Source organism: Aquarana catesbeiana, linkage group LG06 (genome assembly GCF_042186555.1).
Source record: "Aquarana catesbeiana isolate 2022-GZ linkage group LG06, ASM4218655v1, whole genome shotgun sequence".
NCBI classification, from domain to species: Eukaryota; Metazoa; Chordata; class Amphibia; order Anura; family Ranidae; genus Aquarana; species Aquarana catesbeiana.
Window position 1 is genome coordinate 211,209,497 of NC_133329.1, and position 26,931 is coordinate 211,236,427.

Below are 26,931 nucleotides of genomic sequence, written 5' to 3' on the forward strand. Positions count from 1 at the left end.
GTCAGATCCCCATTCTGCCTCTATTAGGCAATTGCGGGCCGCCGGCAGACAGAGCCCGCCTGACCCGCAGGTGAGAGCCGACCTACAATGACAGCTTGTTTCACGTTGTCATTATGGGGTATTGTTTGAAGAATTTTGAGGAAAATAATTTAATCCATTTTGGTATAAGGCTGTAACATAACAAAATGTGAAAAAAGTGCTGTGAATACTTTCTGGATGCACTGTATATCTCTATTGATCCGCATTATAAGTAATGCATCACAAGTGTTTTTTTTTTTTCCCATATACATTTTCATCAAGGCAGGTAACACTAATAAATATATAAATATATATATATATATATATATATATATATATATATATATATATTCAGAGAGATTTTTTGCATGTTTTCCATTTGTATCTACTCCTGAGTTTAGTGCAGCTTGTTGTAAGACCCATCTGCTACTTTGTATTTTTATCTGTTTCCTGCTGACTTGATTGTTCTGTTCAATATTCAGTGTCATTAAATTCTTTATACTATCCCCCCCCGTATTTTTTTTTTTTTTTTGCTAATACACTAGTTCTCCATAATTGTTAGTATAGCTATTTTCTGTTGTCCCGCCAGCTGATTAGCCAGCATTGCTTGTCAGCTGTGCTGCTTTCCTGTCGGCTGTACCAGCAATAGACTATAAATAGCCCCTATACTCTCTCATTATGGGTCCGCTTGAAACAGGCGGCGGAGCCTCGGGAATGCATAGTGGGTTAACTCCCCCTCCTGTTCAGTGACGTGTACCTGCTCCATGTCAGCGGCTCGAGTAGACTGCCGTGGGTGCTGCCAACCATCCATCCTCTTGGTGGGTTCCTGACTAACTGTGCGTGTGGCGTCACTACTGCCGTTCCAGTCCTAGAATTGTTGACTTGTTCATAACTGCTCGGTGCCACAGAACCTGGAGCGCAGTCTTTAAGTTGAGTCTGCACAATAATTTTTTTTTTTTCTGTTATCCTGCATTAATCCTTGCACCCTGTGTTCTCTCTTGCGGGCTATCTTCGGCCCAAAGAGCTTTACCAAGATCCTGGCATAAGCGCTGGCACCATTAAGGCTCCAGTTCATAACGATCATACCCGGGTGACCTTCTATTCATGACAGCAACAAGGGAAAAGCTTCAGGAGAATCTCTCAAAAGTGCAGAGGTGGTTTTTGCATCTAGGATGGATTGTCAATATAGAGAAATCAATTTTTTTGTCTTAGGCTACATACTTCAATCCAGAGAACAGAATATTTTTCCCCCGGAGGAAAAAATCAGATCCATTACTAATCAAACTGTTACAGTAAGAGGTGATGTTTGTATTGGGTCTTATGAAAGCATCTATCCAAGCAGTTCAGTGGGCCAGGCTCCACCAGAGATGGCTTCAATCCTTCCTCCTGAAGAATCTTGAACAAAGAGTCTAGAGAGCAAGACACACCTTCCTTCCAAGACAAAACGTTCCCTTTTGGTGATGGACGGATCAAACCAACTTTCTGAAAGGATTACTATGGGCATTCCCCATATTATAACCACAGATGCTAGCAGTTGGGGAGCTCATCTGGAGGGTCGGTGGGCTCAAGGTATTTGGTCCCAGCTGGAGAGACAGACTTCATCCAACTGGAAGGAGCTCATGGCAGTTGCCAGTAGGATTGCAGTCTTTGAGGAGCAGTTGAGAGGCCGTTACCTGCAGGTTAGATCAGACAAGATTGCGAAAGTGACCTATCTGAACAAGGTGGGATCAGGAGCCTTCTCTTAATGTGTCTGTGATTTTCTCTGAGCAGAAGAGAGCCTCTGTTCACTTTCAGCCGGCCACCTGGTGGGTGACACAAACCTGTCTGACTTTCTAAGCAGACAGCAAATAACTCATTGAGATTGGTCTCTGACTCAAGATGTATTTGCGGAAAGCCATGGTAAGCGATTTCTAGCTTCTAGTGTCTATTTTGCACCACACAGAGGAACTGTCCAAAAATTTTATAGGCATATTTTGTTTAGGGACAGGTACTTTCCAGTTACTGCTCCTTCTACCTATTTTACTAAGGAACATCTTGGGCATTTTTACGTTCAGATTCTGCCTGTCAGCAATGTAGTACTGCCAGCTGGTCTTCAGTTCAGTTATTCTAAAGCTGGCCATACATTTTACAATTATCTTGTACAAATTTTTCTTTAGATTTACCAAAACCATATATCAAACCTAAACCTATATCAAACCTAAATTGTATAATGTATGGCCAGCTTTAGTTCTCTTGTGTTTGTGGCTCCTTCAACCGAGGCTTCATTCAGCTGAAATTTATTCTAAACTGCTGTGATCAGCTGGACCCTAAACTACCTGACAATCTGCCATTAGATGTGAAAAGGATCACAATCTTCCAGTATTTTTGCACTTTACTGTAAAATTTAGCCCATTGAGGGGCCTGTTTTCTGCGTATAAGGTTTTGACTACTTCTGAAACGTGCAGAACTGTATAGCCAAGCAAAAGGGATTTTCTTCACGGTTACACGGATTTATATCTATAATATACAGTCATGGCCAAAAATATTGGCACTCCTGCATTTCTGTCAGATAATGCACCACTTTGCCCAAAAAATTGTTTAGGTATTCTCATGTTTTTCTTTAGTTTGTATTGGTATGACACAAAGTGGAGAAACAAAGCCAAACCTGACACGTTCCATGCATGATTGTATATCTACACACACCCATCCATATTTGCATAAAAATGTAATGCATGACAAGATACCCATACCTTTATCTAAATAAAATCTTGAAAGGAGCTATCAGAAAAGGGAAGGGCTGCTTCTTTTACAGACAGCTTTTACAACCAGCTGTAGCTGGCTACAGAGAAAACTGCATACTATTGATTCACATTTCATATATTTACCAAACTTTTTTTTTCTGAAATGCCGACAATAATAAAGAATATTTACAAAGCCACTATATTTTCCATCCTATGTGTAAACCGTTTTTTCTTTCTCCAGTAGACAGACATGTTTTATATTAAGTTTGCCCTTTTGTGGAGAGTGGCTGTCTGATTTAGAATGAGACCGCAAAGTGAAGAATCGTAAAACAAAAGAAACGTAATGAAAATGAGATGTTTAAAAAAAAAAAAAAAAAAGCAGAACCTAGACTTAGTGTTTGTAAACCAAACATTTCCTATTCCTGATATGCGCCTGCTGTACCATGTACTTGTATTAAAAAGTATCCTGTTTTGTGTTGCTTCCTTTGTGTGAAACCCCTGGTGTTCCTGCCAGTCCCTCTGCTATCCTATTAAAAACTGACCACACTAAGCAGGAGAAGTACAGTGTGGTCAGTTCTTTAGCTATGCTGGGAACTCAGCCTGCTCTCCAATGATCACACTTGCCTTGGCACACATCGAATGCACAGCCATTCACTGGGAAGATCAGTGTGCTGCTGTTTGTCCTCCCCCAGTTTATGTAGCTGAGAACAGAGGGAATGTAATTCCTTATTAAAAAAAAAAAATTACAAATAACCCCCCCCTATTTTTTAGGTCTACACAAATGTTTTGCCTTTCATATCTATTTTAAAGTGAATGGGTTGTTTTACAAGGTGACGGTTTTGCAATCACTTTGATGTAATCAATGTGTTTTTTGTGTTTCCCCTCCAAGGCTGTGTATATGATGCCTACAGAAGGGGATGACTCATCGAAAAGTGTTCCTCTTGCATTGCAGCGAGTGTTCTATGAGTTACAGCACAGTGACAAGCCTGTGGGAACTAAGAAGTTAACAAAATCATTTGGGTAAGTATTTAAAATCCTTATAGGGGGCGTGTGTTTTTATTTTATTTTTTTTTCCTTTGTCTTTTGCATTGCAGTTGTAACCTCGTCCTGCATGTTGCCATATTCTAGTGCTGTGTTGGTACATGGTGAAACAGTATGGCTCCATTCACACCATGGCGTTCCGTTTTGTGGACGGGATCTACGCGATTCGGAAACTCTACAAATTGCAGAAAGCCCTTGCGATCCCCACTATTTTGAATGGCACCAAATCGCAGCGGGATATTGCCGCCCGGCAATCGTGGTAAAACCCCGTAAACAGAATTGGGTGCCCAAAAAGTTGTGGGTGTCCCGCGAGTCTGTGCGTTTTACCACGATTCGTTGACAATCGCGTCAAAATCACGCCACAGTTTGGTGCCATTTTAGAATAGCGGGGATCCCAAGGGCGTCATTTGCGGTGTTACTGAATCACGGGCAGAATCGCAGCGATTCTGCTAGCAAAACCGACCGCCTTGGCGTGAATGGAGCCTAAATCTATAGGGTACCTGATTCTGATTGAAACCAGGTTTCTCCCTTAGCCCTGAGACACTCAGATCCTGCACATCTTTCAACCACACCTCAATATTTATACTTCCAGTCTGTCTATGCTCAAATTCAGAGAGAAACATGTATGTCAACACTACTTTTAGTAGTGGCAGATGTGTATGCTGTTTTTCAATGGTTACATTTGTATTCTTGGGATAGTCTTAAGTGTAAGATTGAGTTATTGCAGGTTTTCTCAACTAGGATTTCTTAGAAATCTGTCCCTAACAGAAGTGAAAGTTTGTGATGCCGTTTTCGCATTTTATTTTTGCACAAGTGAAACTCAAAATACTTGTTTTTTTCCTTTTTGTAGGTGATGCGCCTTATTAATCTAGCTTTTCAGGGTGAAGTCATGTTTGGGTGTTTTTGTTTTTTTTTTTTGTTTTTTTTTTTTGTTTTTTTTTTTCCTTTTACAGTTGAAAAAAAAAAATGTGTGGCATCTTGCAATAAGGTTTTAGTTTAATAAATTTCAGAGCTCGTTTTCCAATCACGTTGTACGTCCTGCCAGCCACCATACATCCTGCTGCAGGCTGACACCAAACTACTGCCTCACAATTAACAGTGATGTCGATATGCTTTAGTGGCAATACCAATGCACAGAGTTCTTATGGCCTACTGTCAGTGCCATGAAAAATTGTTTTTGAATTTTTTTTTTTTAATAGCTTAAAGTGGCGTTCCCCTTAAAAACCTAGTCAGTGCAGTCTGCCCAGTGTCTGTTACCTCATTCGTTGAAGCTGTGCAGAAGTGCCCAGTGGAAAAGTTTGAGTCATGCACAGCACTCAATCTCATTGAATTAAACTAGTTTGCGAATTCATTAAAAAAAACACATTCGCCTTGTATTACAATGCAGCTTACAATTGGGAAAAATGTGGGCAGGGTTTTATATTTTAAAGGAAAGCTGGAGTGAGAGAGACACTACCATTGCTAATCTTTTGAAAATGCTGGCTGGCTTTCTTTGATTTCAGGATTTTGATTCCGACTCAGAACACGTATACAGATTGTTAGATCAGAGTTATGCCAGAACTAATTTACAATGTGTCGGTGACTTTAAAAACAATGTAGTCAGCTTGACTGCCAAAAATTAGTGTGTTTTTCATCCAATTAGGGACATGGGAAATTCTCTAATATTGGGTTACTTTGCCGTCAACAGATTGGATACGGGAAAAGCCAGTTCTGCTGAGAAAATTCCAAACGAGTTTTTGCTATCCTTCTTTCCTTGAATTCATCTTTGATCTCTGCTTTTATTCTCTTGAATCTCTAGATTTTTTTACTACAACCCCGTCTAAGCTGTTTTCTACATGGCAGCTGTCTGGATCCACCTTTCCTCAATTTCATTTTGGCGTACTCTACCTGGACCTCGCTTGACTTGACCTGAGGGGCTAGCCTGGAAGTTACTTTCAGGCAGTGGGTTTGGCATTGCGGTTCTTTCCAGATCTCCATTTACTAGTGCAAGTTAGCTGCAACCCAAAAAGGTCCAGAGCGTTGGGATTGCCTAAACATTCGCCTGTCTCTAAAGACTTACTTTTGAGTATTCTGATTAGGCTAAGTATCGGGAGATACCTTGTTTGCACCACTGGGCACTTTAGACTTTCTCATCCCTGCAGGTTTCACCACAAAAAAAGTTAATGTTGAGGAGCTGTGTTTTAACATCATCCACTGAGTGGTGTGTCGCGTGTGCTTTACAGTCTTTCCTGCCATTTAGCGTGGGGGAATCCTCACTGCTGCTTCTGCTTGCAGAAAGTTTTTTTTTTTTTGTTTTTTGTTTTTTTTTTTAGTTCCCTTTCTACTGCCCTGTCCCTTTTTAGGTTTTGTATGCCTACACTGAGCATTCTGTCTTGGCTACTCAACTAAATAAATGGGGAGAGGGACACCAGGATTCTTCTGATGGCAACTAGGCCAGAAGACCTTTGTGCATGGATATCATTAGGCAGCCCATACATTACATTTTGTAATAGGAAAGACACCTAGGTGAGAGATAAAGGCTGCACACCCCAACTGTAATTTGAATGGGAATGTTCCCGCACTGGGTTTTTAAGCAGCAAAATGTCACTATTTTTGTAAAGTCTTTATTAAATGAATTAGAATCACAAGTTAAACATTACATTTTTTTTCTTTTCAATCAGCCAGTGGGTCGAATGAAAAAAGACACAGTGAGGATAGGGGAATCCTTCTCACTGAGCTATTGTAGTCTAACAGTAGGGAAGTTTACCCGCTGCCAGAACACACTGATCATGCCTACCAGCTATAGCCGGTGGCACTGATCGAGAAAAAACAAACAGGTTGGTTGTACAGAAGTCGATCTGTAGAGATACTTCTGTACTACCAGCCTTGCCCATACATGGAATGAAATTTGGGTGGTCTCCGACTGGCTTTAGCCTTATGGAGCTGTTTTCTGAAGAATATTTATTACATCCTGTTTTTAGTCTCTAGCTTAACGGCATGGCATTTAAAATCCAGGTCCTAAAGGGTAGAGTGGATCCCTAAAGCCCTAGTACACATGGGCCAACTGTTGGCCGGTTCAATAAAAATGGCCGTTCAGCCCGTGTGTATGTCAGCTGGCCTGACGGAAGCAAGCCTTCCTGTTAGACGAGCATGCTGGAAAACCAACAGCCAACCGGCTCCTGATCAGCGCACACAGCCAATTTATTTTTTATCATATTTGTAAATAATCTTTTGCCTGAAGTGAGGACAGTCAATGCTATCCCAGAGTTTACTCTGGCCCTCCTAAAAACAAATCTGACCAAAATCTAGCTCTCATTACCATAATATGGCTATTTTCTGCCTCATCTATCCCTTCGAAAGACCTCAAGCTTCATCCCTTTCACTGGAAACCTGTATTCATACTTTCTTCATCTTTCAGGCCCCCCTTGTGGCACCCTGTCCCTCCCTCAGGACCTTAAAGCAGAACTCCTGGATGTAAAAAAAAAATCCCCCATTAGTCCCCCCCCCCCCCACACACACTAAGCAGTTATTACATTTGTGAAATTTCTTACCGTTAAAGAGTTATGACTAATTTAATTTTGAAGAAGTCAGCTTTGTGAATGCATCTTTTCTGGCAGGGAGGATCTCTTAGAACAGTGATTGCATCATATCCTTTTCTCTCTCTCTCTCAACTGTAATCAGCCTACATTTCCCATGAATACTTGGGATGGGAGTGAATGTGGGAGGTACATTAGGTTTGTACATGTAAATGTGAACTCGCCCAACTCGACATAAATCACACCCCTCATTCTGCAGCCAGCAAGCCATACATAACACACGGTATGGTAGGTTACAGCCTTATAAAAATAAAGCATTTTAATATAAATGCAAACCAGTGCAACGTGTCAGGGACCACCACCAGAGCCACGTGGGATTATTAGAAATCGCTTGTATGACACAGCGGGGATCTCCTGCAACCGGATCCATTCAAGGTGTCTTTTCTAGGCCGAATTGAATGGTACCCGGGCTTCGTATTCGAAGAAACAAGGTTTTGCCTGTAACGCTTCTCTTTTTAGAGAGCTGCACCCTGGGATTCAGTGCTTTTGGTATTTTCAGCCATAAAGTTTTACAGGTCCAGGAGTGTGGATTCCCCGAGTTACCCCGGTTCCTGAAGGTTTGGTAACGGAACCCATCGTGAGGGTTGAAAATTGGGTCTGTTGGTTTACCACAGAAATCCCTGTGGCGGGAAAGGTAAGTGGAGGTTTCTAAGGAATTTTTAAAATTCTTATCAAATGTCTCCTTTAACCACTTGCTGACCGCCGCTTGTACATATACGTCGGCAGAATGGCACGGCTGGGCAAATGGGCGTACCTGTACGTCCCTTTGAGTTTGCCGCCGTGTGGTCGCGTGCTCAACCACGCGAGCTCCGTGAGTAGGATCGTGGGTCCCGCAGACTCTATGTCCACAGGGATACCTCTCACGGAGAGGAAGAACTGGGAGATGCTAGTGTTAACAAGCATCTCCCTGTTCTGCCTAGTGACACTGTCACTGATCATGTAGTCGGGGGCAATGATCAGTGAAGTGTCACTCGTAGCCACGCCCCCTAATAGTTAGAATCACTCCCTAGGACACACTTAACCCCTTCCTAGCCAGCTAGTGGTTAACCCCATTCACTGCCAGTGTAATTTTTTACAGTAATCAGTGCAATTTTATAGCACTGATCGCTGTAAAAATGACAATGGTCCCAAAAATGTGTCAAAATTGTCCGATGTGTCTGCCATAATGTCACAGTCACGATAAAAATCGCAGATCGACGCCATTACTAGTAAAAAAAAAAATTATAAAAATGCCATAAAACTAACCCCTATTTTGTAGACGCTATAACGTATGTGCAAACCAAACGCTTATTGCGATTTTGGTATAAAAAAAGTGTAGAAGAATACGTATCGACCTAAACTGAGGAAAAAGTTTTTTATATATTTTTGGGGATGTTTATTATAGCAAAAAGTAAAAAAAAGTGTTTTTTTTTTTTTTTTTTTCAAAATTGTCGCTCTATTTTTGTTTATAGCGCAAAAAACCACAGATGTGATCAAATACCACCAAAAGAAAGCTCTCTGGGGAAAAAAAGGACGTCAATTTTGTTTGGGAGCCACATCGCACGACCGCGCAATTGTCAGTTAAAGCGACGCAGTGCCAAATCTCAAAAGGTGCTCTGGTCTTTGGCAAGCCAAATGGTCCGGGCTTAAGTGGTTAAAAAAAAAAGTAAATGTTGTCATGCCTAAGAGTCACCACTGGGGGCTGTGTAGAGCACATACCTTATCGTGCTTCCTCAAAGATCACGCTGTGCAGCAGAAACAGCAGGCTTCACTCCGGCGAGCAGCTCAGACCTCCGGTAAGATTTGGGGTGGATTTTCTAACACCAATCACCCCCCACCTGGGCAAAGCTCTCCCCCCCTCTCCCTGGATTAGGGGGAAGCAAAAAACGATTTGCAATACCGCTCCGTTTTCTTTCACCGCCCCTGCTAGGTGTCCTGTCTTAGGTCTCCTCCTTGCTAACCCCTCCCCACACACGCCGATCCCGTAAAATCGAAGGCCCGCGCTGGAAAACTCTTTCGAAAAGAGAAGGGGGCGTGATGTGTCGGAAGGGGTGGGGCTTAGCGCGGCATTGGCGTCCTGCAACGTCCAGCGTGGGAGTATGTTTGTTTTAAAAGCTCCATTTTTGCTGTTTGCAGATGTCAGAGGGGCACAAGAACAAAAAAGGGGCATGTAAGAGGTTGGTGACACAGGCATTCCCTTGACACATTTACTAAAAGCATCAGGCTGAGCATTAATAGCAGTGGCTGGACTGTTGCTCAAGCAGTGGATGCGATTTCTTCTAGTAGTACCGCTGCATTTGTGCATCGGGCTATGGTCAGAAGGGGGGGCTAGAAACACCCCAAAAAAGGGCTCGAGGGACTCCTTCAAGCTCAAAAAAGCCTAGAACTGTCTCTGAAAAAAAAAAAAGGCAGCCTCCCCTGAAGGTTCTGAGGTGGCTGGTCAGAGTGAGCCATCTGGGCCGAAAGGTGTTGCAACTGTTTCCAACAACGCAGCCCCTGTCTGTTACTGAATTGTTTTTTTTTTTTTTTCTCAACCATATTGGGGTTGGAGCAGAGAATAGCAGCTTTAATTGCATCCCAGAATGGGACTAAGCGCGATAGGTCCCATCCATTACCCAGGGCCCTCCGGGTAACCGGGAGCAGGAGATGACTCATTTCTCTCAGGGGACCAGGAAGAGGCTGATGACTCCTCTTCTGAGGGGTCAAATGCGGAAGGATCAGGTTCACAATCTGAAAGCTTGATGGTAATATCTCTTACTGAATTGGTCTGCTTCCACATTCATGCTACCTTTTTACCTGAGTCGGTTGATGAGCCTACTTCTTGTTTGGGTTCACTAAAGCCTCCCCAAGGTGTTCATGCTTTTCCTATCCATTCATTGCTGGAAAAGCTTATGTATTCTGAGTGGAAGAACCCAGATAAGCAGTTTTACCCTCCTAAAAAGTTTTCAACACTTTATCCTATGGAGGAAAAATTTATTAAAAAAATGGGAAATTCCAGCAATTGGTGCTGTTATATCCTCTGTGAATAAAAGTTTGACTTGTCCGGTAGACAATGCTCAAATGCTTAAAGATCCAACGGATAAGAAGTTGGAACTCCTATTAATCACTCTTCTCTGGCAGGTTCAGTAACTCAGCCTGGCAGCAATTGGTGTATGTCGATCCTTGAGAGACCAGTTTAAACAGGTACTCAAGATTATTCCTGATCAGCAGGCCCAAGAGTTGGTCGCGCTACCAGGGGCAATTATGTTTTGCATTAGACGCTATGAGATTCTATTCTCCAGGCCTCACTCCTTATGCTTGGTCTGGTGCATATGTGTAGAATACTATGGTTGAAAAATTGGTCAGCCAAAGAGCCATGCAAAAAGCTCCTGGCTAGTTTTCCCTTTCCCGGTGAACGGCTGTGGTTGGATGATCTGGATAAATACATCCAAAGAATTTCTAATGGAAAGAGTTCCCTTTTGCCAGTTAGGAACAGGAGTAAGAATATTTCATTTAAACCAGCTTCTAATCTAGTGCCAGGGGCATCAGCCTCCAGGTAGTCTTGACGGCCTCCACCGTCAAATTCAAGAAGTCAACCCCAGTGACAAACTTTCTTCCCCAGAGTCCTGGGGAAGAAAGCATAAAAAACAAAGTACTAAGGCCTCCTTATGAAGGGGTGCCCCCGCTCGCTCGAGTGGGGGGGGGCGGACTTCTGCAGTTATCAAGGATCCGGCAGGAAAAGTGTCGAGACAAATGGGTGGCCTCCTCCATAACTCTAGGGTGCAAACTAGAGTTCCGAGAGTCCCCATCTCCTATTTTTCTAAGATCGAACGTTTCCAGGGATCCAGGAAAAAAGTCTCTTTCAAGCATTGGACCATCTTTTGTCTCAAAAGGTGATATCGGTGGTCCCCATGGAAGAGCAGGGATTGGGGTTTTATTCAAACCTTTTTACGGTACCAAAACCAAATGGGGTTGTCAGACCCATTCTAGATGTCAAAGATCTAAACCGGTTTTTAAATATCCGCACTTTTCGCATGGAGTCAATCCGATCAGTGGTCTCCATTCTACAAGGTGGAGAGCTTCTAGTGTCAATCGACATCAAGGATGCTTACCTCCATGTACCTATTTTTCCCGCTCACCAGAAATGGCTACGCTTCGAGATAGAAAATCTCAGTTTTTTCAGTTTGTAGCTCTGCCTTTCGGTCTAGCTACTGCACCTCGAGTGTTTACAGAGGTCCTGGCTCCCCCGCTATCCAGATTAAAGGCTCAAGGTATAACAATACTAGCGTACCTAGACGTTCTGCTCTTGATACACCAGTTGGTAGCCCGCTTAGACAAGAGTTTGGTCACCACAGTCGGCTACCTGGAATACCTAGGTTGCATTCTCAACCTAGAAAAATCTTCCTTTAAACCATCAAGGCATTTGGAATACTTGGGTCTGATCATAGATACAGTTCAGAAAAGGGTGTTCTTGCCCCAGGCAAAGATCAGTGCCATAAGGCAACTGATTCAGATGATCAAGGCAAAAAAGAATCCTTCTATTCGAGTTTGCATTAGATTGTTGGGGAAAATGGTGGCTTCATTCTAGGCCGTTCCTTATGCTCAATTTCATTCGAGACTACAGCAAAACAGTATCCTATCGGCTTGGAACAAGAAGGTCCAAGCTCTAGACTTCCCAATGCGTTTGTCTCCAAAGGTGCGCCAGAGCCTCAGGTGGTTGATGGCCAAGAATTTGCAGAAGGGAAAATCCTTCCAGTTACCTGGAAGGTGGTAACAGATGCCAGCATTTTGGGTTGGGGAGCAGTTCTGGAAGAAGTGACTGTCCAAGGAAAATGTTCCAAATCAGAAACGACCTTGCCAATCAATATTCTAGAGATTTGGGCAGCACGCCTGGCTCTGAGGGCCTGGACGTTCAGGCTACGGAGTTGTCCTATCAGGATCCAGTCCGACAATGCCACAGCAGTGGCCTATATCAGCCCCCAAGGGGGCACGAGAAGTCGTGCGGCCTAGAGAGAGGTGAATCATATCTTAACTGGGGCAGAAAACAATATACCCTGTCTATCGTCAGTCTTCATTCCAGGGATAGAGAATTGGCAGGCGGACTACTTGAGTCGCCAGCAGTTGTTCCCGGGAGAATGGTCTCTTTACCCCGACATCTTTCTGACAATATGTCAAAAATGGGGAATTCCGGACGTGGCTCTGTTTGTGTCCAGGTTCAACAAAGATCAACAACTTTGTGTCAAGAACAAAGGATCCGCTGGCATGCGGAACAGATGCCTTGGTATTTTCGTGGAATCAGTTTTTACTGATTTAGGCATTTCCTCCTGTTCTGCTTCCATGACTTCTTCGCAGGATCAGGCAGGAAGGAAAGTCTGATTCTTGTGGCCCAGGAGATCTTGGTATGCAGAGATCGTAAAGGTGGTGGCGGTAGGGGTTCCATGGACCCTACCGCCACGTCCAGACCTTCTCTCGCAAGGTCCGGTCTTCCATCCAACCTTACAAACACTAAATTTAACGGTTTGGCTATTGAGACCCACATTCTGAAGAAGCGTGGGCTGTCAGGTTCAGTGGTGTGTCTGCCTTGGTTAATGCAAGGAAGCCGGCCTCCAGAGTCATATGTTAGAGTCTGGAAGGCATATGTCTCCTGGTGTGAATCCAGGGATTGGCACCCCAGGAAGTATGTCATGGGTAGAATCCTTGACTTTCTACAGATAGGGTTAGAAATTAAGCTGGCCTTGAGTACTATCAAAGGCCAGGTTTCGGCCTCGTTGGTATTTCAACGACCACTTGCTTCGCATTCTTTGGTTCATGCCTTTATTAAGGGGGTAACACTGCTTAATTCTCTGGTCAGGTCACCCCTGAAGCCTTGGGACTTGAATTTAGTTCTGTCGGCATTACAGAAACAGCCTTTTAAGCCGATACAACATATTCCCTTGGTCCTCCTGACAAGGAAACTAGTTTTTCTGGTAGCCATATCTTCTGCAAGAAGTGTATCAGAGTTGGCTGCTATTTCTTGTAAAGAGCCATATTTAATTTTTTCACAAGGATAAGGTTGTATTGCGTCCTCATCCTAATTTTCTACCGACGGTATCAGCTTTTCATCTAAACCAGGATATTGTTCTGCCTTTTTCCCAGAACCCTGTTCTGCAGAAGAAAAATCACTACATTCTCTGGATGTCGTGAAAGCTGTCAAAGTCTACTTGAAGATGACTGCTCAGATCCGGAAAACGGATGTTTTGTTTGTGTTGCCTGAAGGTCCTAAAAGAGGACAGGCAGCATCGAAATCTACTATTTCTAAATAGATTTGACAAGTAATTGTTCAAGCTTATGGTTTAAAGAGGAAATATCCACCTTTTTAAATTAAAGCGTACTCTACCAGAGCTGTTAGTACTTCCTGGGCAGTGCATCACCAAGCCTCCATGGCTCAAATCTGCAAGGCCGCAACTTGGTCTTCTGTCCATACACTTACCAGATTCTATCAAGTAGATGTAAAGGTCATGAGGATATCGCCTTTGGGCGCAGTGTACTGCAAGCAGCAGTCTAAGCCATCTGGTCTCTTGGTGCCCTAATTTTGTTGTCTCCCTCCCTTCAGTTGGCATTGCTCTGGGAAATTCCACGTAGTAACTACTATGGCTCTGTATCCCGTGATGTACGATTAAGAAAATAGGATTTTCTTTATCATACATCATAGGATACAGAGCCTTAAGTATTTACTTAGTGGGTTATAGCTACCTTCAGGTGTTGACACTGGCACACCAATACAGGAAGTTGACTCCCCTATATAACCCCTCCTCCTTCCAGGAGTCCTCAGTTTTTTTTTGCCAGTGTCTAAAGGTGTTGGCACGAGTGAAGATGTGCTCTGTGGAGCTCCAGGAGGGATCCATCCATGCTGGATTTAAAAAACCTCCAACCGGATCAATCCCAGGATGGTATCCGGGCCTCGCATACAAGAACAAGGTTTTGCCTGTAACACTCCTCTTTGAGGGCTGGACCCTAGGAACCAGGACTCTTTGTGGTCTTGCTACATTACCTAAAGCTGTCCTGAGGGCTGCTATACATGGCCCAAAGGGGTGGAACCCCTATTAAAAGGGCCCCAGTCTTTGAAGGTTTAAACACCCTGCCTGCCGTGATGGGTGAAGTTTGGATCTGTCTGTTTACAGCAGTATCTTGCAGCGAGGAAAAGGTTAGAGGAAAGCATAGGAAGTGCAAAGCCCACCTATGACTTTTCTTTCAATTATATTGTAAAATGCATTAAAAACTCCTCTAGAGGGAGTAATAGTGTATAGACCCTGTTTAAATCTGTGCTAATACAGCATGCGTCTTAGCAGCTGGAGGAAGGGGTCTCCTCTCCCCCTAAATGGGGAAACTGAGTGGATAGGGATACATGTTATGTTTAAAAGAGCATAAATCTGAAAAGCTGATAAAAAGGCTGTGTAAATCCCCTCCCCTCCTCCCCTCCGAGGTGACTCTTGCTAAAGCACAGGAAAGGGTGTGGCGCATAGACAATCAGGCTCACACCTGAAAAAGCTTAAAGCTGATACTCTGGGAAACAGCCAGTGTCTATCAGAGCAGCTGAAGCAATGCTGCCACTGGACACAGAAGCGCTGGTGCATGTGAGTGGTTTACACAGGCATTTGCAGTACAGGACAAAACTTCTTGTTTAGCTTTAGATCATTCTATGCTACCACTGTTTTTCCTACTATTCAGATAGAACAGTTCTTAGAGTACCTTTTTGCTTTTTGTGCTTTTTTGCACTATGGCTTCAAGGCTTACTACTAAGGCACCAAAACCACCCCCAGGAGCTAGGAACTCCAGACATGCCTCCACATCGTCATCCTCTCCGGAGATACCTGACATGGCAAGCCAGGGTGAGTCATTGGAAGCCATTGGTGGTGCAACTGCTTCTCACACTTCAGCCCCAGTATACGTGACTGAAGATGCATTTTCCTCTGCCCTGCAGGGCTTAGAAGGAAGGTTAGCAGCTTAAATCGCATCCTTCATTAAAGGGGATAAGAAGCGTGCTAGATCCCTCTCTCCCTCTCCAAACCCCTTACAGGGGAATAGTGGGGACTGGATGAGGTATTGCCCTCAAACGATCGGGAAAAACAAACTGATTACTCCTCTGCGGAGGAAACAACAGTTGAAGTTTCAGTTTCACAATCTGAGGTACAAATCCTTACGGACATGGTTCGCTCCACTTTCATGCTACCCCTGACAGAGTCCGCTGAATGTCTGATTTCCTCTTTGGGTTCCTTGAAACTTCACAACCAGTACATGCGTTTCCAGTCCACACATTACTAGAGAATGTAAAAAATGTAGCGCTAAAACGTAGTGTGACAAAAAACACGTGAAAACTGATAAGATTCAATGATCAATGGATATTAACCCAGTGTAATATAAATGTGAAGAAACATATAAATATGATAAAGTCCAGCAGTGGAATAAGTGAAAAATCCAATGGAGGTGAAAAGGTCTTCCGACATGCAATTTGTCTAATAATAGATCCTGAAGTGAAGGAGGTGTAAACACTTACCGGAACAGATGGATTCGAATGTCAGTGACACTGAATCAAACAAGCTTAGAAATCCAGATGATAGCTCTCCCAGATGGTGGTAGGGGCCCCGGATCTCAGAAAGGTATCTCCTCTTTGTTGGAACGACTGCAATGGTATCCACCGAACCCAGGAAACGACACATCCAATGGGGACATCCAAATCTCATCAAACCAAAAAGTATGGGAAAGAAAAAATGGAATGCTCCAATGGTGCACATCAAAAAAGGGTATATTTATTGGAACCAACCAATATACAATATTTAAAAAAGTGATCACATGGAAAATATAAGCAGTGTAGAGAACAAAGAGCCTTGCTGACGCATTTCATCCTAATTGGAACTCTACAGGGGCATCCTTTAGTGCGGTTGTACTATCAATTACTAGAGAAGCTTATTTATACCGAATGGGATCATCCGGATAAGCATTTTCTCCCTCAAAGATTCTCAGTTCTCTATCCTTGGGGGGGGGGGGGGGGGGAGTTTGCCAAAAAATGGAAAGTTCCAGCAGTAGATGCTGCGATTTCCAGTGGACAATGCACAAATGCTAAAGAATCCAACAGACAAAGTTGGAATTCCTGTTAAAATCCTTTTTTTCTTTAGCAGGTACTGTTGCTCAGCCTGCAATTGCAGCTATAGGCATCTGTCAGTCCTTAAAAAAAACAATTCACAGAGGCCCTTAACGAGCTCCCTGCACAACAGGCCAGTGAGTTGGCCGATTTACCAAAAGCATTGTTTTGCCATAGATGCTATGAAGGATTCTATTCACCAGGCGTCTCGCCTTGCACTTGTGCTAGTAAACATGCATAGGACCCTTTGGCTAAAGGGTTGGTCTGCCGAAGCACCCTGCAAAAACCTACTGTCTAGTTTCCCATTTCATGGGGAGCGACTATTTTGCGATGATTTGGTTAAATACATCCTGACAATTTCCAGTGGAAAAAGTACTCTTTTGCCAGTCAAAAGAAAGTATAAACGTCCTTTGTTTAAATAGACTTTCTCTCCTGCGCCAAGCGCATCCACCTCTAGGCAGTGGCGACTGCTTCCACCGTCAGATTCCAGAGGAAAATCGCAGGGTCAGGCCCAGGCTCAAAGGAAGACCTGGAGCTGCAAGACTACAAAGCAGAATACTAAGACCTCTTCATGAAGAGGCGTCTCCCCTCACCAAGGTAGGGGGGAAGACTTCTGCATTTTGCAGAAGTCTGGCAGAGGGAAACTCAGGACAGATGGGTTCTCTCCACAGTGACTCTAGGATACACACTAGAGTTTGGGGAGTTTCCACCATCTCACTTTCTGGGATCAAACGTTCCCAAGGGTCCAGGGAAAAGACAACCCCTGTTAAAAGCATTAGACCGATTATTGACTCAAGGGGTAGTCGTACAGATCCCCACAGAAGAACAAGGTTTAAGTTTCTATTCAAACCTGTTTACGGTACCAAAACCGAATGGAGATGTCAGACTCATTCTGGATCTAAAAAAAATCTAAATCTGTTCCTAAAAATTTGCTCAAAATATTGCCAGCTCACTAAAGGTTTCTGAGATTCGAAGTAGAACGGCACTTTCAGTTCGCGGCCTTAACCTTCGGGCTAGCCACAGCACCACGGGTATTAACAAAAATACTGGCCCCACCTCTAGCCAGGTTGAGGGCACAGGGCATAACAGTGTTTGCGTACCTAGACGATCTATTGTTAATAGACCAGTCAGTAACTTGCTTAAGGCAAAGCGTACGCATTACAACCAGGTACTTGGAAAGTCTTGGTTGGATCCTCAACCTAGAGAAGTCTTCCTTAAAACCAGTAAGAAGGCTGGATTACTTAGGCCTGATCATAGATGCAGCCCAGAAAAGGGTGTTCTTGCCTCCAGCAAAGATCAGCTCCATACAAGAGCTGGTACGGATGGTCAGGTCCAAAAGCAAATCCTTCAATTCGCCTTTGCATGAGGTTATTAGGAAATATGGTAGCTTCATTCGAAGCAGTTCCCTATGCCCAGTTCCATTAAAGACTGTTGCAAAACAGAATCTTCTCTGTTTGGAACAAGACGATCCAAGCTTTGGATTTGCCAATGCGGCTGTCCCCTAGAGTGTCTCCAAAGCCTCAGTTGGTGGTTACGAAGCCAGAATTTGCTGAAAGGGAAATCCTTCAGACCAATAATCTGGAAAGTAGTAACCACAGATGCCAGCCTCACGCTGGGGAGCGGTACTAGAGGAGACGACTGTCCAGGGACAGTGGTCAAAACTCGAAAGAGCCCTGCCCATCAACAGCCTAGAGATTTGGGCAGTGTATCTGGCTCTGAAAACCTGGACCTCCATGTTAAAGAATTGTCCAGTCCGGATTCAATCCGACAATGCCACGGCTGTGGCCTATATCAATCACCGAGGGGGCACCAAGAGTCTCTCAGCTCAGAGGTGAACCATATCCTAACTTGGGCAGAAAGGAATGTCCCATCCCTATCGGCAGTTTTCATTCCGGGAGTAGAAAATTGGCAGGCGGATTATCTAAGTCGCCAGCAGTTATTCCCAGGGGAATGGTCTCTTCACCCTGAAGTGTTTCGACTGTTTGCCAAAGATGGGGCACTCCGGACATAGATCTTCTAGCGTCCAGATTCAACATGAAGTTAGTCAACTTTGTGTCCAGAACAAGGGATCCACTCGCATACGGAACAGATGTGCTGGTAACTTCGTGGGATCAGGTTTCACTGTTCTACGCTTTCCCCCGATTCAGTTGCTGCCTCGACGACTTTGCAGGATCAAGCTGAAAAAGCTGGTGATTTTGGTAGCACCAGCATGGCCCAGAAGGTCATGGTATGCAGGTATGCAGAAATCGTAAAGATGGCAGTGGAGGGTCCTTGGCCTCTCCCACTAAGGCCAGACCTGCTATCACAGGGGCCGATATTCCATCCTACTTTACGAACGCTAAATTTAACGGCTTGGCTATTGAAACCCACATTCTGAAGAAGCGTGGGCTTTCCAGGTCAGTTATATCAACTTAAATCAATGCAAATAAACCAGTTTCCAGAGCTGTATATTATAGAGTTTGGAAAGCTTATGTTTCCTGGTGTGAATCCAAGGGCACCCTCTGAGATGTATTATAGAATCCTTGCCTTTCTACAATTGGGCATAGAGAGTTAGAAGTTGGCCCTATCGATTTTATTTCAAAGACCGCTTGCTACGCATTCTTTAGTCCGGGGTTTTATGCAAGGGGTGATGTAGATTAGCCAGTTAAATCACCTTTAACCCTTTGGGACTTGAATTTAGTTTTGTCAGTGTTACAAAAACCGCCATTTGAACCATTACAGCATGTTCCCTTAGTCCTTCTGACTAGGAAGCTGATATTTTTGGTTGCTATATCCTTAGCAAGGAGGGTTTCAGAATTGGCTGCTCTTTCTTGAGCCATATTCGATTCATGAGGACAGAGTGGGGTTACGCCCTCATCCAGGCTTTTTTGCCAAAAGTGGTTTCAGGCTTTCATATGAATGAAGATATTGTCCTGCCATCGTTTTTCCCAAAACCATGTTCCAGGGAAGAAAAGTCACTACATTGTCTTGATGTAGTGAGAGCAGTGAAAATCTATTAAAGAAAACTGCTTAGATTCGTATGTCTTATTTATTCTGCCAGAGGGTCCTAAAAAAGGTTAGGCAGCGTCGAAATCCACTGTTACTAAGTGGATTCGGTAAGTTATAATTCAAACTTATGATTTAAGGGGTAAGATTCCCCCTATTCAAGTTAAGGCGCACTCTACCAGAGCAGTTAGTGCTTCTTGGGCAGTGCGTCACCAGGCCTCCTTTGCGCAGATCTGCAAGGCCGCAACTTGGTCTTCGGTCCATACATTCACAAAATTTTACCACGTGGATGTAATGAGGATGAATGAGGATATCGCCTTTGGGCGCAGTGTGCTGCAGGCAGCAGTATAAGTCCTGAAGGTTTGGGGGTGCCCTGCTAGTTGTGTCTCCCTCCCCTCAAGTAGCATTGCTATGGGACGTAGCACTAAGTAAATATTTAAGGCTGTGTCCTATGATGTACGATAAAGAAAATAGGATTTTTAAAACAGGTTACCTGTCACAGCCGATCACAAATTTAAACACAGACTGGTAACTGGCTGTTACCGGCTCTTCTCTCCTCTCACACACACCATTTCCAATGTGAGGAGAGAAGAGCAAGGGAACAGTGAGTTACTGATCTGCGTTTGTTGGGGACAGTGCCGGGCTGTGCACGCCTGATCGCACACATTCCTTGTTTGAATGGGCCGACGTTATGATGTCGGCCCGGAACAAAAGCCGCACCGCTCCTGTCATTGGATGGTGGTCAGATGGGAAGTGATTAAGAAAAAAAAAAAACCTGCCTTTACAATCACTTTAATCTCATTTATTCTTCCTGGCAGAAAACCACGCTTTACTCATCGGGGATATTCCCTTAGAATCCCTTACCAGTACGGTGACCTTTTCTGGTAACCAAGATGTCTGTTGGGTGTATCTCCATACTAGTGGCTCTCCAGCAAGACTGCTTTTCTTCATACTTTACAAGCCACTACAGTGAATATAAAAAATCTACACACCCCTGTTTAAAATGTCAGGTTTCTGTGATGTAAAAAAGAGACAAAGATGAATCATTTCAGAACTTTTCACCTTTTTAATGTGACCTATAAACTGTACAACTCAAGTGAAAATCAAACTGATATCTTTTAGAAGGGAGTGGGGGGAGTACAAATAAAAAAAAAAAAAAAAAAAATAATAATGTGGTTGCATGAGTGTGCACACCCCTCATATAACTGGGGATGTAGCCATGTTCAGAATTAAGCAATCACATTCAAACTCATGTTAAATAGGAGTCAGTACACACCTGCCATCATTTTAAAGTGCCTCTGATTAACCCCAAATAAAGTTCAGCTGTTCTAGTAGGTCTTTCCTGACATTTTCTTAATCACACCCTACAGCAAAATCCATGGTCCGCAGAGAGCTTCTAAAGCATCAGAGGGATCTTTGTTAAAAGGTGTCAGTCAGTAGAAAGGTATAAAAGAATTTCAATGGCATTAGATATACCATGGAACACAGTGAAGACAGTCACCAAGTGGGGAAAATAATGCACAATGGTGACATTACCAAGAACTGGATGCCCCTCCAAAATTAATGTAAAGACGAGAAGAAAACTGGTCAGGGAGGCTGCCAAGAGGCCTACAGCAACTTAATATTAAAGGAGCTGCAGGAATGTGTGGCAAGTACTGGCTGTGTGGTACAAATGACAACAATCTCCCGTATTCTTCATATGTCTGGGCTATGGAGTAGTGGCAAGACGGAAGCCCATTCTTACAAAGAAAAATACCCAAGCCTGTCTAAATTTTGCAATCCCACATCTGATGTCTCCCAAAAGCATGTGGAAAAATGTGTTGTGGTCTGATCTAACCAAGGTTGAATTTTTTGGCCGTAATGGCAAAAGATATGTTTGGTGCAAAAATACCACTGCACATCAACAAAAGAACACAACCAAACATACCAACAGTGAAGCATGGTGATGGCAGCATCATGGTTTGGGGCTGTTTTTTTTTTAGCTGAAACAGGGGCCTTAGTCAAGGTAGAGGAAATTTACAGTTCCAAATACCAGTCTATATTGGCGCAAAACCTTCAGGCTTCTGCTAGAAAGATGAACATGAAGAAGAAACTTCATCTTTCAGCATGACAACGACCCAAAGCATACAACCAAATCAACAAAGGAATGGCTTCACCAGAAGAGGATTAAAGTTTTGGCAGTTTAACAGCAACAGGAACCTATGACTCCCGCTGCAGCATATGTCCCCTGTGAGACAAGGGAGTGGAGAAGCTGTGCTGCAGACGGGACAGCACTGGATTGGTAAAGGGAGCCAGATGTTTAGGGACAAGGGGGCTAGTACAGGTAGTGGAGTGTTTTTACCTTAAAGCATAGTAGAAAAAAACTTTTGATTCCACCTGAGTAGACTCTCTTAATAAAGCAGGTGGAGCAGAGTCTGGGACCTTATGCTTCAGCTATGATTTGTTATGTTTATAAACTTATGTTCCGTATGGGGTTTGGTAATAGAGATGTGTAAAGCACTCTTGTTTCAGTGCTGCTTCCAAGGAACACTTGATTGCTTAGTCTTTAAGGGGTGGAACTTCCTCAGCCCCTCCCTTGAAGCCATCAAGGAAAACCCAGGTGGTTAGATAATACGCCCTCAGTATTAAAAGTCCAGGGAAAGGGCTTCCCCATCAGAAGCAGCCTGAGCTGTAGGCAGTTCCGTTTTTATTTGGCCTCTTAGTGCTGCCAGTGCCTGCTCCACATTTTTGGACTGTTTTTGGACATCCAGAAAGTATGATATTATGCAACTGTCAATGGATGAGACAGAAAAAATGATTTTGGAACGTTTCTTAAAGTGTCAAAACATCATTCCAAATAACCTTTTGATATGATCCTCGAAGGATGCTATAAATATAATGAACTGTCTGTGTCAGACTCTCTATGGCAGGGGTCTCAAACTAGTGGCCCTCCAGCTGTTGCAAAACCACAAGTCCCATGAGGCATTGCAAGGCTGAAAGTTACAAGCATGACTCCCACAGGCAGAGCCATAATGGGACTTGTAGTTTAGCAACAGCTGGAGGGCCGCCAGTTTGAGACCCCTGCTCTATGGGATATATGGCTTTAAGGAAGTTTTTAGATAAGACCATTAACTTCTCACATACCTTGAGGGTTAAATAAAGAAGAAGTAAACCCTGATGGGTTTTACTTCCTCTTTATTTCCCTGCAAAGGTAAAGCATAATGCCATTATGTGTCGCTTACCTGAAACTGAAGCCTGCAATGTCACCGCTGTCCCCACTAGCAGCGAGCATCCATCTTCACTCCTCTTCCTTCTGGGGCCGCAAACTCTGGCTCTGTGCTTGGCCGGAGTCGCATGCCGTGACTGACTCAGTCACGGCATGACCCCTTTACAAACGGCACAATCTGCCCTTTCTAAAGTGCGCATGCGCCATAGACATCGGCGCGCGGCTTTATTGTAAATATCTCTAAACCATGGAGGTTTAGAAGATATTTCCAGCACCTACAGGCAAGCCATGGTTAGGAAAAACACACTGGCTATGCCTAAGTATTGCCATTAACAAAATTCCTATACATCTTCCTCACACATAGTACTTCAAACCTGCTATACTCATATTAGTAAGATATACTAATACATTTTGTGTGTGTATGTATATATGTGTGTGTGTATATAATTATTCATTTAAGTAGGCATATAATCTTTCCAATATAATTTAATATAATAAAAATTATTGCTAATACAATTTCTTGTAATTAAGGCCTTGTTTATAAGACAGTTTTTGAATGGGTCCCTTTTCCTCAGTTATGAGAGAAAAGAGTGTGTGTGTGTGTGTGTGTGTGTATGTGTATATATATATATATATATATATATATATATATATATATATATATATATATATATATATATATATATATATATATATATATATATATATTCTTTTTAACCCCAATAGTTCTGACAGCATGTGTTGATTATGAAGAATGAAGCAATACTCATGAATGTGCCCATAGCATTTAGACGAAGTTCACACTATTGTGGGTATCACACCTGTTTTCTCAAAACACGCGAGGCTGGCCTTCATTCTTAAATGGCAACGCATCTAAAAAAAAAGCACGTTTGTGGCGGCAGGAACCACTGGGAAATTGCATAGTGTAATGCCGCTGCATTTGAAAAATGGTGCATGAACCGATTTTCTGCATGAAACACAGGCACAGCTGCCCTGCCCACGCAAACATGGCTCAGGGATCCACAAAAGTGTAAACTAGGCTTTGTATTTTTTATAACATGGTTTTTTTATGAAGCATTGAAGCTGCAAGAATTCTTGAAAAATGCCCATGAAAATGTTGCTTTTCTAGTGGGAAGTTCTTGAAGGGGAAGTAATGTAGACAAAATGATCTGCTTTGGTCTGGCTAGGTTATTGTGTGATGGCAGACATTTTTTATGAATTCTCTGCAAGATGGATTCATAACTTTGATCTCCTGACACTTGGCCCGGTCCAGCTCAACGTTGCTGAAACAAAAAGCTTTGCCACTGGCAATAATGCTCAATGCTTGGGGTTCTACCTGGCACTGTCAGTATTGCTGGCTTAATGCTTTTGTCTGCACACACAAGCAAATGAAGTTACCGTATGCCTGCTCTGTACAAACAGGAAGTGGCTGGAGCTGCTTTGTCCTAATTTTCTTTTTCCCAGTGCATTCTGGAATAAAGGAGCCTCCACTGTGTCCTCCACTGCTCAGCTAACACTTTAATTACAGACAGGTAGACACTATGAAGGGGACTGTTTATCTTTTATGTTAGAGGTTTACAACCACTTTTTTTCTTTTTACACATTTTAATTTACGGACTACCTATCACATTTGTTGAGTCCCGTAGCACCAGGACAGTAGAATGACCACATTTTGGAGCGTAAACACCCCAAGTTATTTTTAGAAGAATGGTGAGTCATTTGAAAATTGAATTTAGGAAAATGAAATTCTTTACACAAAGTTGTAAGTTTTAGAGGATATTGTTCACACACAGCATAGGCATACATAGAATTGCACCCCAAAACCCATTCTACTCTTTCCGAGTATGAGGATAACACATGTATGAAGCTTTTTCAATGTTGGAACTCATTATGCACTGGGCATTGTATCTTGTGTATCAAAAAACAGACACTGCATAGAAACCAATGTACTGTAATGGCTGCCTCCTGTACAGCTTGTCAGGGAATATAGCTTAGTGTAGCATCACCCATAGCGGTACCCAGGAATGCCATGTTCACTGGCCATGAAATACATTAGGCTGAAAGGCAGAACAAGAGTTGATGTGGTTCCAAGAATTCAGTTTGCAGGTTTTTTTTTTTTTTGCTGATGTCTTGCAGAAATGTAGTCAGCGGCACGTGCAGATGATCATAGTGTCTTTTACTATGCAGAGCTAAATTTTCTTTTCTACATCTCTCTGCAGTCTCTGCAAATACAGTGTACTGGCTCTGTATGTCTGTATCTCTATGCTAATTTATATTTATTTTTTGTTACAGATGGGAGACCTTAGACAGCTTCATGCAACATGATGTCCAGGAATTGTGCAGAGTGGTAAGTTTTAGGTGTCGCAGGTGTTAAATTATTTTTTTTTTCTGAAGCCTAGTAGTTTTGTCAATTTTTATGTAAAGATGTAATTTTATTTCAATGCGTGTTTTTCTTATAATTTGGTAAGGTTAGGGCTAGACACATTACACCAGCTATTGTGTCTTTGAAATGTTTGACAGCCAGTTCTTATCTGAGCACGGTCCAGGTTTTTCTTGCTGCAGGTAAACGCTGCTCTTGGCATCTGTGCATGGGTGTTTGTTAATAGGTCCCTAAACACAAATTACAAATGAAGTGTGTTTGCAGGCAGCAAATCGCATGTTACCGCAGTACCATGCAGTTTGGAGCAATGCATTTTAAAAATTATGCTAGTACTGTTTTTTTATTTTTTAAATTTTTATGGTCCACTGTATTGTGCAGGCCATTAAAATGAATGTGCTTTCAAAACTCACTGCAAAGGGGCATGCAGGAATGTTCTAGAAATTCATGCATTTTAGTGTGAACTGGCTCTAAAGATTAAGTCCACCTTTTTCCTAAATAGATAAATTAACCCTCATTTGCAGTTAAAAGTGCAGTTTTTTGTGTAAATGAGCTGGCAAAGCATTGCAACTCTGATTGCGGGTACAATGTGCAGGTTCCTGTAGACTTCTCATAAACTTTTTGTCAATGCCGATATCTTGATTCATACAACCCTGCCATACAGCACAGACAATGCTTTGATCGTCACTGCAGCAACAAAGCAGCTTGATCATAAACACAACCTCGGTTGTTGCTTTCACAGTGAAGGTCATCCTTCTGCATTCTCCTATCATATGGTACTTTTCAACAAGTTTGCACTGCTGCAGGTCATAATTGAGTGCTGACCCTCCAGGTTTGAGTCCTGCTCCTATTACAAGAAGCTGATTTGTTACAAAAATCACAGGGCTAGACACCAGGCTAAAAATTACGTAGTTACATAGTTAAAGTGGTTGTAATACCCAGTCGTGGAATTTAAGCAAAGCACATACAGTATGTCTGTAGTGTTTACTTGTCTTTCTCCCAAGTGTGGTTTCTCTCTGATTCTTCCTTCCTCTGTTATCAGCATGAGTCACTTCTGAGAGGTTTTCCCAAAACATGAGATAAATTTGAGATAAATTTGTGTTGGAGGGGAGAGCTCAGCAGACAGCTTGTCTATTCAGAACAGTTATTCTGCTGTGTGGAGGGGTGTGTGTGTGTGTGTGTGTGTGTGTGCCTTTCCTCAAGTCGGCTCTTACTGCAGTCTCTCCGCCCTTACCTATGTGCTGGTGACAGATGAAGAAACCTTTTTCATAACAGATCTGCACTTTGGAAGACAGCAGATAAACGAGTAAAACCTTTTGTAGAAGGCTTTGTTTAATCTGTCTATCATCTGAGGCTGTTCACTTCACTGGGTAAGTGTAAGGGTTTACAACCACTTTAGGTGTACGTTTTTTAAACTGTGTTAAGCTGGTGTTAAGTTGTGTTAAGACTTATCACAGCGAATCAGGGTGGTAATTCCCTAAGAGGTGTTTAATAAACAGTGTTAAAGTGATTGTAAAGGCTCGTTTTTTTTTTTTTTTGTAATAACAAACATGTTGTACTTGCCTCCACTCTGCAGCTCGTTTATGCACATGGTGGCCCCGATCCTCGACTTATGGGGTCCCCCTGGAGGTCCCTCCTCCTGTCAGATAACCCCCGGGGGGTTACCTTGCGGGTGCGCTCCCGAATCCCTCATTTGCGTCCATAGACACAAATACCGGATTTGGCCCCGGCACCTGCGTCATTTGATTTGACAATTATTAGTCTATCCAATTAAGAGCCGGGACCTCCTGGAGGGAGGTACAGCATGTCTCCGCCGACAGAAATACGGGGCTCAGGTAAATAGGTTCTCAGGGGGAGAAATTGTGTGACTGACCGTTCACCTTAATGCATAGGATGCATTAAGGTGTAAAAACATGAGGGTTTAAAACCCATTT

General features: G+C 43.0%; 1 protein-coding gene across 3 annotated transcripts in view; it reads left to right on the forward strand.

Moving 5' to 3' along the window:
* The window catches only part of USP7 (ubiquitin specific peptidase 7), a 636,127-nt gene that overhangs the window by 122,200 nt on the left and 486,996 nt on the right, over positions 1 to 26,931 (forward strand). For all 3 annotated transcript variants that reach the window (XM_073632969.1, XM_073632970.1, XM_073632971.1), the window contains 2 exons: positions 3,628 to 3,758; positions 24,913 to 24,967. In XM_073632969.1, the coding sequence (XP_073489070.1) occupies positions 3,628 to 3,758; positions 24,913 to 24,967 (186 nt within the window). The remainder of the gene's footprint in view (positions 1 to 3,627; positions 3,759 to 24,912; positions 24,968 to 26,931) is intronic.